The 14,882-nt window shown below is 34.2% G+C and overlaps 1 protein-coding gene across 1 annotated transcript in view; it reads right to left on the bottom strand.

Moving 5' to 3' along the window:
- Nucleotides 1-5,167: 5,167 nt before the first annotated feature.
- Nucleotides 5,168-14,882, bottom strand: part of LOC127689862 (glutamate receptor 4) — a 105,886-nt gene continuing 96,171 nt past the window's right edge. Inside the window, exon 12 of the mRNA XM_052189418.1 lies at nucleotides 5,168-5,312. Within this exon, the coding sequence (XP_052045378.1) occupies nucleotides 5,168-5,312 (145 nt within the window). The remainder of the gene's footprint in view (nucleotides 5,313-14,882) is intronic.

Here is a 14,882-nt window from a genome sequence, read left to right as displayed (position 1 = left end):
GGCGCAGCTCAGTCCTCTGAGCTCCATGGTAGTAAGGGCCTGCAGCTCATTCTCTTCCTAAAACAGTCTTACCAGAATAACCAACTCACAGTTAAATTAATTAGAGAATTATTTAAATGACCATGTTTTCTTCTGGAATTTATACTATACAGGGTTTGTGTGTGTTGAGATTTATGTTTCCTGGGAGAGTCTTTAATGTGTGGCAACTCTACTGCCTCAGTGCTATCATAACTAATATTAAAAAATGTTTAGGCCCTCAGGAGCCCTCAGGCTCCAAAGCCTTAAAGATACCTAACACACAATAGACAAATTATATTACAGTACAATGCATTTTTAAGTGGATTGGACTGAGAATAGGAAGGTTTAGATATGAAAAAAAGATATGTGATATGAAAGTAGTTTCTTTTCACTTCCTTTTAGAAGATGGCAGCATTTGTGGGTTAGATGAGGACTATTGTCGCTTTTCCTCTCCCTTCTGCATGTAAACTTTCCCTCTATGCCTTTTCTCTTTCTCCCTGCTTCTTTGTCTCTTCTGCTATTCACTCAAGGGGCCTGGTTTTTAGAGGGTAAGCTTACACAGGCAATCAGGATATCAAATATTTATTACTAACTATAACTAATATTTGACCAGAGGACGTATACACGTGAAGGAAAGAATGTGATCCTAGGAGAGCCCTTTCCAAGTGATGGGTGACTAAGTAGTTTCTTCTCTATCACAGCTTTTCTGCTTGTGAATACATTATTTTCTCTGACTATCTCTTAGTCTTGCATTCATTTCTATTGTTTTTGTATCAGATAATAAGTGTCTTATAAGTATAAAATTTATTAAAATCAGACATCAACTGCTTTCAACCAAATGCCAAATCAAAACCAAGGAATTATATGCTGGAATATAATTTCCAGGAATCTGCAATTTAAGGATTAGATCCACTATGTGTTTTTTTTTATGAACTCACATTCATGTGTATAGGTATATCTGTATGTAGGACATGAGGCACAGAAAAATAGAAAACATACTCATTATATAGCTGTTATTAGTACTATAATGATGGGTATAAGCATTGCCAAAAATCCTTAAGTCAAGATTTAAAACATCATACAGATACTGGCTTGTACAAAAAGTTTTCCACATTGTAATCCATATTTTTACTGGTTCCTGGTCCATAAATGCATTTGTTATTTCACTCACTCATAAGGGTGAGTATAAATTTTCATAATGATTAAAAGTTGTTTTGCAATAATGTTAGTATAAGCAAAGGATTTTTAAACAAGATTTTGTTTGCATATGATTGCTGTATTCCCTGGAAGATAAAAATTCTTTCTTACAATACTTGTTAAATTTTTATGGCTGAAAATTACTGTAGTCAGAACTTCAGTGTTGGGAATGGGTGTCAGGCACTGACTTCTGTGTAGCTATAGTCTGTGACAGCCAAGCTGCCCCAGGGGCTCTCTGTAGTTCTGTTGCTGATTGTATTAACGTGTAAGTTCCTTGAGGGAAAAGATAGGGAGTATGCCTCTTTTTCTCTGTAGGTGCTGCCACACTGTTCAATTAAGCCAGAGCTCTAACATCTCCAGTTGACCGGAAGCTGGGGATTTCAATTATCCATGCCCCATCCAGTTGTAATCCTGCAAAAGCAAGCTGGATCAACTCTTTCCTCATAGGACCTTCCCATGTGTGGCACAGGCCTTAATTATGACCTTTTCTTCCCAGATGCTAAACCAAGTCATCCATTAAGACTTGTATCTCAGAACCAAATCAATCAAATTTTTGATGGTTTGTGTGTAGACTTCTGTGAATTTGATCTTTCATCTATCTATCTGTCTATCTATCTGTTTATGATCTATCTATCTATCTATCTATCATCTATCAATCTATTTATCTTACATCTGCAGTTTATACCCTTAACCAATACTTTGGAGCCACGTGCTTTCTTCCATTTATCACTTTTACTCTTCATTTTATTTCTTTTAAAAGTAAAGTGGTATAAGTTTCAAAAGAGCAATAGTTTTTGAAGAAGATGCAGAATGAATTTTAAATGCATAAGCACTCCCTGTTAATTTACTCTGACCTAAGTTAGATCAGGGTGTTTAACTATTCTTTGTGAATTCATAGTAGGGTATTATTAAAATTTAGATTGCAGCATCCTTATTCTTTTGGTGATAAACCTTACATTAATATGGAAACTAAACTCCCAGGAGAAAATAAAACATACTATAATTTCATTTTCAGTGAGTATTTTATGTTAAATTTTACAACACTCCAGCCCCAACATATACATTGTAAGTTTTTAGGTGTAAGTATTCACACAGGAATACTTTTTTCTCCATATCTAAATATCTAGTATAGAAACCATTAGAAAATTCTAGGGATGTTTGAGTTCAAAACATAAAATTAATTTATTCACTGCACTTAAAGCTAATTCTATAATATAAATGTGGTTTGCGCCCCCAAACTCATTTGTGACTACACTAAAGTAGAGGGTCCTTTAAGAGGTCTTTGTAGTTGTAAAGGATCTGAGTTGTTGAAAGACTCTTAGCTTTTTGGAAGCTAGATTAAGTTTTGAGGGGTTGGGTTGGTTCTTCCAAGAGCATGCTGTTAGAAAGAAAGCAAACATGACATACTGTTCTCTTCTTTTCTCATAATCTGATCTTTCTGGTTTGATTCTCACCTCCTTCATCTCTTACTATGTTTTCCTTCTCTGCCACATAAATGTCATCTGTTGTTATTGTCAGGAGCCATCATGGGACAAGCTAATATACTAGCAGATGATTATCCTGAAATGGCCTGCTTTGGATTATTATATAATCTGCAGCAGGTGAGCCCTCATTAAGCAAGGCTGTGAAGGACTCATTATAGAAAAGATTCTATGTTATTATTACACATATTTAATAATCAATAAGTAATAGCACACCCCTTTGGAGCAGATCTCGGCAGATCCACAAAGATGTACTGTCAAATAGATGACCTAAGTCTTAACGATGATCCTATAAGAATTCCTAAAATTATTTATGTGATTATTAAGCTCTTTTATAATGGGACTGATATTAGGTCCTTTTCTGATAGTCAAAACTGCAATGAAAATTCTGCCAATTTCACAAACTGTCACAAGTTAATTGTTCTTAGATTGTAACCAGACTTTATCCTACTCAGAGCACATTTCAAGAGGTTGTCAAACAATTAACCAAAGGTCATAACAAGGGAACTAGGACATATTACAGGTGCTAGGACAGATGATAAAATATTAACTGGGTTTATCTATACAAAACTTCACTAATAACTTAGTTATGGCTTTAAACCTTAAGTGAGTCTATAGAGCGGAGTCAGGTGATAGATGTTTAGCTAGATAATTTCTTCTAATGGATGTGCATGTAAACATTCTCTGTTGTAAACTTCCATTTCAATTTATGATTTGATTTTTTTGTGTGAGCTTGTGATGAACTTTGTAACATATGATCATGTATTCTGAACGATGTATAAGTAGTGAAGACAAAGAAGAAAGGCTCTCTCTCTCTCTCTCTCTCTCTCTCTTTCTCTCTCTCTCTCTCTCTCTGCTGAGCCTTTCCCCACCTTCAATTAGAGTAGAAAAATTTCGCGTTCCCCAGTTCGAGTAGAATTTTTGCCTTTCCCCTCTGAGAAGAATTTTTCTCTTTCTCCACTTAGGATCTTTCCACTTTTCCCTCTTAGATAGCCTTCATACAAAACTTTTTACAACTTAGTAATAAACTCTATAACCACTTCTCTAAGTGTTCCAATTTCTTCCTGGGACTTCAGACTAGCAGGCTGAAAGTTAGAGCCCAGCAGTTCCTGCTCAGAGAGAACAAAGGCCACATTGCTTATTCCTCAGCTGTTAGGCTACAGGTGCTAATCACCTAAGCCAGCAGTCTTTCACCCTCAGAAAGTGCAACAGTGTCTTTGTGACTCGTCAGGAGTTATCATCAGCATTTCAGCACATTTAGAGAGCTAGAAAGCTCTGACACCCTCAGACTTTAAAGCCACGACCAGATGTCTCCTCAGTGACTTCACCACTACCCTCTCAGGGCCAGGAGCCTCCCAGCATGTTAAGAAGTGTTCAGAGTCTTCGTGCATGCTGCTTGGACTTTGTGTTTTCTTTATCAATTATTTAGGATCAGGAAACAAAAAGAATTAAGACAGATGGTACATGGAATATTGGCAAAATATTTACTCTTTTCCCTTCTACAGTAGGGCTGGTTATTATGAGAAAGTATTAATGAACTCAGTTTGAGAGTTTTTTTTAAGACTGGGATCAGGGTCGGGGAAGCTGCAGATATCTTAACAACTACTCCTTGAAAATACAAATCCTACTGAAGTTTAGGTAGTCTAGTGAGAAAAATTATAGCCCAGCCATATGATTTTTAAAGGTATAATTAAAAGTTTTGATTATGTTTTTAATGAGTTGAAGGTATTTTCTCAGAATTTTTCTATTTTATTGTTTTTTCATCTGTAAAATATAGGTACAGATAGAGATGATATTGTTATATGTAGAGAGGTTGAGGTAGAGATAGAGAGAGATGAGAGAAGAGGGGAGGTGTTCTTTGAGGTCACAAGTTAGAATATCTCTTAATTATACACCTTATTTTTTTTAAGAAATTAATTAGAAGTTAGAAAAAATGATGAAACAGTAATTATGTATGGCATGTGTGAGGTAAAGACAAAGATGTGTTAGGATTACTTTGTAGTCTTATTATTTTCTAATTTATCTATTAATGAAAAGCATTACAAAAACCATATAACTATCTTTGCATTGTTGCATTGTAATTCTTTGTCTGCAAAGGTTTTCTGGTTGGAACTCTAGACAAATCAAGGTAGAGTCATTTTATTGCTGTTAATTGGAAACATTTGGCAGAAGTCTCGCCAAACATTAATGCAAAAAAAAGTCAATGTCACCCTTTTCTCCTGTCTTTACTTTCTCAGACTTTCTTCTTCCAAAACTATCATCACAGGTGCCACTGCTGTAAAGCCAGAGCTTCCCACATTTATTGCTATTGAGCTAGTGAGCATGTCACCAAACTAATAATAGTTGCAAATATTTTTGCTTTGACAGTAATTGCATACTTGAGTTTGTAAAGGGGTTTGACTGAATAATCAATCTATGGGCAAGTTTACCATAAGTCTCCCAGCAGATGCACCTATTACTTAACATACTGTTTACCCGCTCTTGGTGACATTGAGGCTAACCTTGGAGTCACCTCCCCCGCTGCCACATTCTCCTTTGTCGTACCACCATTTGTTTTTCAATTTGTCCAAGAGGCCTTGTTCATTCAGTTTTAAAACTGCGAGGTTAACAGCATTTCTTGAAACGATAAAACATATTTTGTAAGAAACTGTAGAGCTGTTAAAGTGTTAGAAGGAACGAGGACTTAGCTTTTTTTAAGCCTCCCACAGACGCTAAATAAACCTCTCATTTTGTTATCTTGTAGCTCCTTACACAGCAGTCCAAATGAAAGGCAACTGCAGCTCATTCAAATGGACTCGAGCTGCAGCACATGCCGCTGTAAACTGACTCAGCTTGCTTAGTGTATGATAATTGATCACATTGATTTCTTTTTATTTTTGGAAAACTGTAATAAACTTGCATTTTTTAGTAATAGTAAAATAACTACATTTTGAATTCCTTTGCTTCTAAGAATGTCAGTGACCCAAAAGAGGCTGAAATAAAAATTTATTCTCTGAAGGAAAACAAACTGTCATTAAAAAAAAAAAAACAACAAAACAACAACAACAAAAACCCGCTACCAGTCTAGATTCTCAGTTCCTGACCACAAAGGGTATGGCTCCATTATTAGTCCTTTTCTGTATTATTTGTGGGGTTAATGATTCAGTGTTTTGAATTCTTTCAAAACTGCAGATTTTCCGGCTCCTTGACTTGAGGAGACTAGGGAAGAGACACTTTTGGTGCTTAGGAATGTTCTTGTACCACCTTTGTTTCTGTTGTTCTTAGTCACGAGATGTAAACTAGAAATTAGAATCACAAGTCCAACTTGACTGTTTAAATTTAAGTCCAGGACATCGTGCTGAATCTTTGCCAAAACCATTAAAGATAAGATTTTCTCTGCTCTTATTTTCTTTCTGTAGGAATATTGACAGTGTATTTTGTTCTAATTATTCTCCAAGTGCCTTTAAAAAGAGTCATATGCTTACACCTTCCATGTATTTGATCTCTCCTCTTTTCACAGTAAAATTTGGAAGTTACTCACGAATTCTTTCAAGAAGACTTTCCAGCATTTAACAAAAATCTTGTTAAGTCCTAGGATAGGTTTAATCTACTATGGAAGTTTGCAAAGCACCGAGTTTGGTAATTTCTTCAAGCCAAATGAGTTACCCATCAAACAAAGCAAACATATACACGGTCAGCATGATTTACCAGTCAAACATCATTTTGCTGTCTAACTATACGGCTACCCATGTGTTTACTCTCTTAAAATACATTCCTGGTATTTCAGGTAAATGACCTGCTTTTTCACTTGTGGGTAGGATGAGTCATTTGGAAAGCATAAACTTCTTCTGAGGTAACTTCATTTGTATTCAAAAGTCACACTACCACTTCCTATATGCTAACTGTATTATTAGCAGTTCTTACATTCAGAAGGAAATACTCCACTAGTAGAGTAAAATTATCAACACATTTTCTAAACTGAACAACATTCTATAGTCAATTTTATCACAAATAGGACCAAATTAAAATGCATGTATGCATTTCATAAATATAAGAAATATCTAATTAAAAAAAATTTACTTTGAAAAACTTAAAGTTGTTTTGGTCCTCAAAATTAAACCCTATAGAAATAGGCAAATTTGACTTTAGTGAATTAAAACTATTAGTCTTCTATTTAGAAATTCTTATTATATGCTTTAATTTTTGAACATTCATATTAGTTTGAGATTTTAAAAATACAATAGTATCCCAATTATTTCATATATTAGTTCATACATTCCTTTGATTAGAAGTAAAACTACTTCATGAGAGGGTTATTTAACACGGTTATTAGTAATACCCACATATAGTTTCACAGCACAATAAAAAATAAAGAAACAAACAAAAAAGCAAAATAAAGGAATGAATAAGAAAAATAAATCTGTATGTTGAGAAGATTGTTTGGAATCAAGATCTCTGCAAAAATTATTCTTAGATAATATCTTTTAAATACCATTAAATAGGCCATGTAAAAACAATTTAGTTTCACACTGCTATTCATACATATAATATTCATCTATGTTTGCTTGATAATATATAAACACTTGACCAATAGTTAAAGAATTGCCCAGTTCATAATTAATTCACATACTTCTCTTGTAGAAGGCTGTGGTCCTTAGTAAAGTCTGCTTAATACCGTTATGTATATAATTTGCTTTTCTTTTGTAATACAGTGTGAAAGGCATGAGAGAGCCTTACTATTTAGAAATTGTATTCAGTATGCCAATTTTTGCCTATAGTAATCTACAACTACATGACAGAAGATGTTATGTTCTTTGTAATAGATTTGTGCTGTCTCAAAGCCTCCTCAGACTGCTATTTAAACTGCAGAGTAAATTATATGCATATGCATCATCTTAAATCTGTTTTGCCTTAAGAAATTACTTTCACATAGTAGTAAGAATAGCAACCATCAGATGACTTATAATATGTAACATTTCTTCAATTCTTTTACTAGAACTGTTAAAAAGTAGTTTTTATTCAGCTCAAGTATTAAAGAAGCCCCCTAAGGAAAGGTGTTAACCATGGTTACAGAAATTAAAAAGCATCAGGTCAGTCAGGATCTCAGAAAGCAGATCCCTACTGGCAAGTACTTTATTACTGCTTTGGAAACACATTCATACATTTCAGTCATTGCTTCTAAAACATTGTTTCCAATATCAGAAACGCTTGCTGATTTTCCAGGATATTCCTGCCAACTTAGCATCAAGAAAGCTATGATGGTTATTATATGAAACAGAAAGAGGAGAGTAGACACTGGGAACTAATTCTTGCGATAATTATTCCTCTTGTATTAAATACAACTTAAAGTCTACTGGAAAAAAAAAAACCTGATTTCTTAAAAAAAAAAAAAAAAGAGAGATGGTGGTGGTGGTGATGGTAAGCAAAACAGAGTTGGCTACATTCTTGCTAGATGGAAGAACTTCATCTGAAAACCAGGTGGGTAGACAATTGGTTTTGTAGGTTGAAATAAGTCCTAAATAATTCACTTATTTGCCTTACATTTTATGCCCCTTAGGAAGTTTAAGGAAGAAAAATTCTCCCATTACCTTCCCCTAGCACTAAATACTACTATAGGGACCATGACTATTTTGGAATGAGAGGTTTAGCTGCATAAATCCCAAGATTTAGGGAAAGTGCTGAGTTATTCCTGAAACTACTCTCGAATTTCAGATTTTGGAAATTCATCTCATTGCCCTAATTTTCAAAGATGTCAATAAATCCTAACAAATCCTGTATTTTTGTTTCATTTGAAAAATTACATAGACCCAAGTGCTGAATGGGATCTGAGAAAGAGAAATATTTGTACTTACTCACTTTACGAAGTCTAATGCAAATACGCTTTTTCTATTAAAAACACCACATTTATCCTAAGTGAGTGTTTTTTGTCTTTCTTCCTGTGCCTCCACTAATGACATCTCAACTTCTATTAATTAAATTAATTAAAAATATATGCTCTTGTAGTTGCTGGATAACTCATGCTTGATGCTTGTTTCTAATCCATATTTTGCAATGTAATTTATTTCCCTGTTGGTAAGGCATTGAAGTATACATTTAGTATCATGTCTACCTAGATAAATGGGACAAATATATAATGCTTAAGGTTTGTAAAGCTTTGTGATTAGGGTGGTGATGGCATAGGGCATATGTGTGTGCATGAGAATGTTTGATTAGCACCTGAACCTGTGTGCATAAATTTGTGAGGGACAGAGAAGTTTGTCAGGACTTTAATGCTTTATTTCTTGGAGACAGGGTCTTTCATTGAATCTAACACTAGTAAGCTGGTGGCTAACAAACACCAGTGATTCCAATTTCTTTGGCTTCCACAATGGTAGAAATAATGAATGCACATGGCCTTACCCAGGATTTTTTTTCTTTTTATTTAATACAGGTGCCATATTTGAAGAGAGATACTCATGTTTGTCTAGCAATTACTCTTACCCACTTAATGATTTCTCCGAATCTAAATGATACTATTTTTTTCTTTTTTATTAGTTGTTTTCTTTATTTACATTTCAAATGTTATCCCCTTTCCTCGTTTCCCTTCTGAAAACCACCTAGCACATCTCCTGTCCCCCTCCTCACTAACACACCCACTCCTGCCCTGGCATTCCCTTACACTGGGGGAACTAGTCCTCACAGGACCAAGGGCCTTTCTTCCCTTTACTTAATGATTTTAACTATCACTTAATGATTTCTCCAAACCTAAATGATGCAATATTAAAATTCAAGATTGAAATAGATTTATTGTATTGATACAGAAATAGTGAATATAAAATGATACAGACCCTTACATTTAGTAAATATTTATCAATAGAAATTGGGAACTGCATATTGTTTGTAGATGAATAATTTGCAATAATTTCTTTACTCTGGCCGAAATGAATTCAGTCCCATTTCACTTAACAGAACAAACACTTCATTACTGTCTAAGATTCCATAAATCTATGCACCTGACAGATGTTTTTTTTTTGGCCTGACTACTGTGAGATAGTACCACTCCTTTATTATCCAGATGTGGAAGGACACTTTATTGTGTTCACATATAAAACATCTTTCCTAAGCCTTAAGCCTCTGATGTCTTTGCCAGAAAGTTTTCTTTATACTATTTCTTGATAGAATTTAAATATCTGGTATTACAAAATGTACAATGCTTACTTAAATGAAGTTGTGGTTTTAATCAATGACTCTACCAAATCCTAACATGTTTTCAAACACCATCAAAACTACGTGAACTAACAAGAAATTGTGTGACAGGTAAAAATGCCTTTAGAACCAGCAAAGATGTTTTAAACAAAGGTAATTTTAAGCAATTTCTGCCAGAGAAAAAACAAATGACAGAAAAGTAAGACAATCTTACTTCGAACTAACTTGGTGAGTTAAAATAATTTAAGTTCATGTTTTTATTCATATTGAATAATAAAAATAAATTTGAGAATCAGTATAGTCAAATATTTAATATTATGGGCATTTTAATATACTTATGATAGAATTAAAATCTAGAAAGAAAATAATTGTGTTTTATATAATAAGAGCTTTAAGATGATTCCCTTTGGAGAATCAATTGTAAGAAATTAGAGAAAATGTTAACAGAATACCTTATAACAAATTCACTAGTATATCTATATGTCAAAATATAGAAGGATAACTATAATTCTTGAATAAAAGAATTAAGTTTTTTGGGGGGTCCATAACTCTTATAGAAGCTTCATTTAAATTCCAGAAAACACCTATTTATGTATGCATAGATTCACATGCTTAGATTCAACCATATTCTATCAAATTCTTCTGAATGAATATAACTGCATCTATATAGCTGCATAGGTGTTAGTATTGAAAACATTAACAATCCATATAACTTTCTTTTATATTTATTAAAATCAATAACAAGGTAAAATAGTTATGGCATAATGTCAAAAAGGCAAACTAAATAGATCTGTAGATTGTAATCTCAGTGTGAAAATAAACTGCCAATGTTATGAAAAAATTGGATGAAAATACAACAAACCACTGTATGGGCAAGAGGATTTTTTAAAAATTGTTTTTAATTATATCTAGCTCTTTAAACTTCCCTGCTCACTCAAAATTCTCTGTAATGTGACTCAGTAAAATCCACCCCCCAAAACAAAAACAAAACCAGAAACCAAAAAGTAAAAATCCTCTACAAAACCCTCTCAAGTATTTTATATGACACAGTGATGGTTTGAATTGTCAGCTGGATTCAACATTTAATCACCCAGGAAATGAATCGCAATAGGGATTGGGCTGGCTTTCTTGATTGTTGTGGGAGAACATAGACTGAAAATGAGTGGCACCATTCCTGGGTTGAGGCATTGCACTATACGAGAGTAAAGAACATGCATATGTTTCTTTCTCTCTGCCCTTGACTGCAGATGTAGTGTTACTAGCTCATTTGAGGTCCTTTGCTCTTGGGAACTCATGCCCCTGCGTGCTCTACTTACGTTATGCTGTTACCTGGAGTTGTGAACTGAAAGAAACCTTTTCTCCCAGAAGTTGCTTTTCATTAGAGTATAGTATCACAGCAACTATAATTAAACTAGAGACACATGGAACTGTTGCATTCAAGCCAAACATTCTAACTACTTTGTATCAACTCTGATCTAAAGAAGAAGCAGAATTTCTACGGTATTGTCAAGGAACTCAGGAAAATTTTGGTTGGCCTGCAGTTTGCCATTGACTTTGGTTTTGTCTCTCGAGTCAGGGGTTTGAAGCTACTTGACATAGGTGATATACAGGAGACTAAGAGTAATTGAGGTCTTGGGGTGACCTTCGTATTTTATTCTTCAACTCAGTCCCAGATAGCTGAACAAATGAAGAGATACTGGACTAGCTTTCAAAAAGATTTTTATTTGGTCTTTAGAATTTGCATGTCTACTTCTATTTTATTTGAGAAGTATGTCTGAAAAAATGTTATTCTTCAAGGATTATTGTGATTACAAAGGCTGTATGAAAGGCATTTGGTTAAACACACATTCACACACATATGTTACATATATATATATATATATATATATATATATGAAAATTTTATTTACAGTGTGTGTGTGTGTGTCTGTGTGTGTGTGTGTGTGTGTGTGCAGGTATGGATGCCTGTGCATGAAAAGCCTAGAGTTAACCATTGGATGTTTTCTTCTATCACTGTCTTCCTTATTCCTCAAGACAGGGTTACTTATTATCCTGGATATAGGCTGGGTCCAATGAGCCCTAGTGATTCTCCTGTCCCTGGCCTCAAAAGTGTTGAGGCGAGAGGTGCTATTGCCCAATATATGCATAATATATTTTATATAATGTAAAAATATAATATACATACATATATATGCATATGCATGTGCATGTGTATATGTATATGTATATTATATGTGTATGTATATGTATATGTATATATATAAAATTTGATTTCAGGTCCTTGTGCTTGAGCAAACACTCTTATCTCCTCAATCACCATTTCATGTCCTTAATTACGTGAATGTTAAATATCTCAAGGTTAATCTACACCAGTTTTTCATTGAGCTTAGTTATATATTTTTAATTTTAGATCACAGATTATACTTTGTAATGTACATTTAGTCATGGGTCTTCGATGAAAGCTGGATGTTTTCTTTAATAAAAATGCAAGAAATTGTACACATTAACTGGTTCATAATTACTGGCGGTTCCTAGACTTTGGAAAGACTAAAATATCTGAACTAAACTCTAGAAACACCTGTTTTGAAATTAATTTGTGACGTCTCTTATGCATGCCTATCAGAATGAGATATAAAAACAAATTGATATCATGCTGACTTCCCAATTTTAATATAGAAGTTTTGAGTCTGTTATTTGTCTGGAAGTGATTTCCAAGGCTCTAGATTAATTTGTGATCATTAAGTAATCATATCATAAAAGATTTTAAAAGCAGCTGCATGATAAATTGATGGGAAAATTTTTTTAAAAGTTGAAAAATACTTTCAGATGCACTTAAGTAAATTAAGAAAATATCAAGGAAACTATCTCAATTAAATACTGTTAATTTCATTTTATTAGTGGCTCCTCTTTGAGGTCTTAAGGTCTATAGTGTCTATCTTCTCTACTTCACTGTTTCTGATGTTTACAAGTGCTACAAAACAGAGCATTGTACCAGGACACAACCAGATGCATTATAAGATGTTTCGTGAGGCACTTTATGTTCTCTAGAAATGGAATTTAATTTTCAAGCTTAGGTCATTATTAGTCTAAAGTAAAGTTTAGAGAACTGCAATCTGGTTGCTGTCAGTCACTGCATGTGTGATCTTCTGCAACATGGTGCCATGCATGCCTCAGCCTTGCTGGGTGAGGATGAGCTGTTCTCGACTTTGCATCCTTCTGCCTTCTAGACTCTGCTCCTTATTCTTCCTAGTATGATTCTAGAATTCTGATCAAGGAGGGCTACAAGGACCTTAGAATCTTGACAACTTTTTTGAGTCAATATGTGGGCTATAGGTTCTTTTCTTTTTTCACTTCACAGATTTGATTGTGGCCTAATGACAGTTAGGTGACTTGTGCAGCAAAACCCAGCTGGACAGGAGTCATCTGCTTTCTAGTTCAGTGCTCTTCTCCAGGTGTTTTGGCTTTCTGCTCCTTGTCCAAGTCCTTCCCCGGGTGTTAATGATTTTTCCATCCTGCTATATCTCCTTCTGGATCTTGTCCATGTCCTGAGAAGTTTGCCAGGTTTGGTAGGAATTTTCCTTGATTCATTTTTATCCACACTACATAACTGAGTTGGTATCTCAATTATATCAAGGAAACTATCTCAATTAAATACTGTTAATTTCATTTTATTAGTGGCTCCTCTTTGAGGTCTTAAGGTCTATAGTGTCTATCTTCTCTACTGACTATGCTGACTATTATACTCTTGTTCACATAAAACCCGAAAGGTGGATGGTCTTGTCAATTCAACATCTACTTTCTAATGATGGACAATTTTAAGAAGTGATGTCAGTAAGCTTTATGGTGGTGATTTAACTATATGGCAACACAGGCTATTTCCCTAAGCATGGAATAAGATGCATTTTTGAATACATTAATGTTCTTTGTGGTCTAATGTCTGAGTCCTGGATCCCTAAGAATATCATCACAAGGAAACCTGATCTTTTATACTAGATCAGAAAATTTACTCAGAAGAAATAACTGGAGAAAAACATACAATAAAGCAGCAAGACCTAGTCACAAAAACCCAATGTAATATTTGAATTTTCACTTCCTTTCATTTCCTTAGTCAACTGTCTTTAAAACCTTATATTCTGAAAAGTGCCCCTGAATTTGTATTTCATTTCTGCGGTACTGGCCTTTATCACTGAGTTTCAGGTCTCTTGGCTCTCCCACTCCCTCAGTACCCAAAGCCACAATAAACTGTGATTTGTAGCAAAATAGAACATTAACAAACACCTTTCAGAATTAGTAATCACTCAAGATTTTATTGTAACTTTTCTGAAATTCAAGATCTATGTGAGCTTTAAAGTATAATTTTTGTTTTAATTTTATGGTAAGACTGAAGGCTATTCACTGGCAATACCTAATCAATGCTGAAGTCTAATCACTACTTAATCATTCAACCAATACTCACTGCTCCTCTGTCAGGGCCCTGTTTAAAAGGTTTCTCTCAGACACGTCTATGTGGGACAGACAACCGATCCCCCATAGGTTTGTGTGTAACATAGAATGTGTTTTAGTTTCATTTGCTTAGAGAGTAGCAGCTATATATTACATGTGGAACAAGCCATACATGTGGTACTCAATACTGGTATTACACAGAATTACCCAAGAAAGACACTGACATATTAACACTATCTATAAGAAGAATGTGAAATAAGGCATCAACAAAATAATCTAAGAAGGTGCTTCATAGGGATTCTACCTAAGGGGCTTTTTCATCTACTTTCTCTCTCCAGTAGGAAAGATCACTGAAAAAATCATACACAACTGAGGTTTTAATGTTAAGGACAATATATCATTTAAACTGAAAAAAAATCCAAAAGGCCGAGATAAAGTGCTTTTAAAATCACTTTCAATCTTGCTACATTTAGCCTGTAAAACACCTTTAGATAAGATTTTTGTAGCTAAATTTACTAATTTGAATAGTTACTAAAGTTGAGAAATTAAATGACATATCTATCAATAGAGACGAAATGG

This window comes from Apodemus sylvaticus, chromosome 7, assembly GCF_947179515.1.
Source record: "Apodemus sylvaticus chromosome 7, mApoSyl1.1, whole genome shotgun sequence".
Taxonomy (NCBI): Eukaryota; Metazoa; Chordata; class Mammalia; order Rodentia; family Muridae; genus Apodemus; species Apodemus sylvaticus.
The sequence above is the reverse complement of the archived record's forward strand: the minus strand, read 5'-3'. Positions and strand labels throughout refer to the sequence as shown.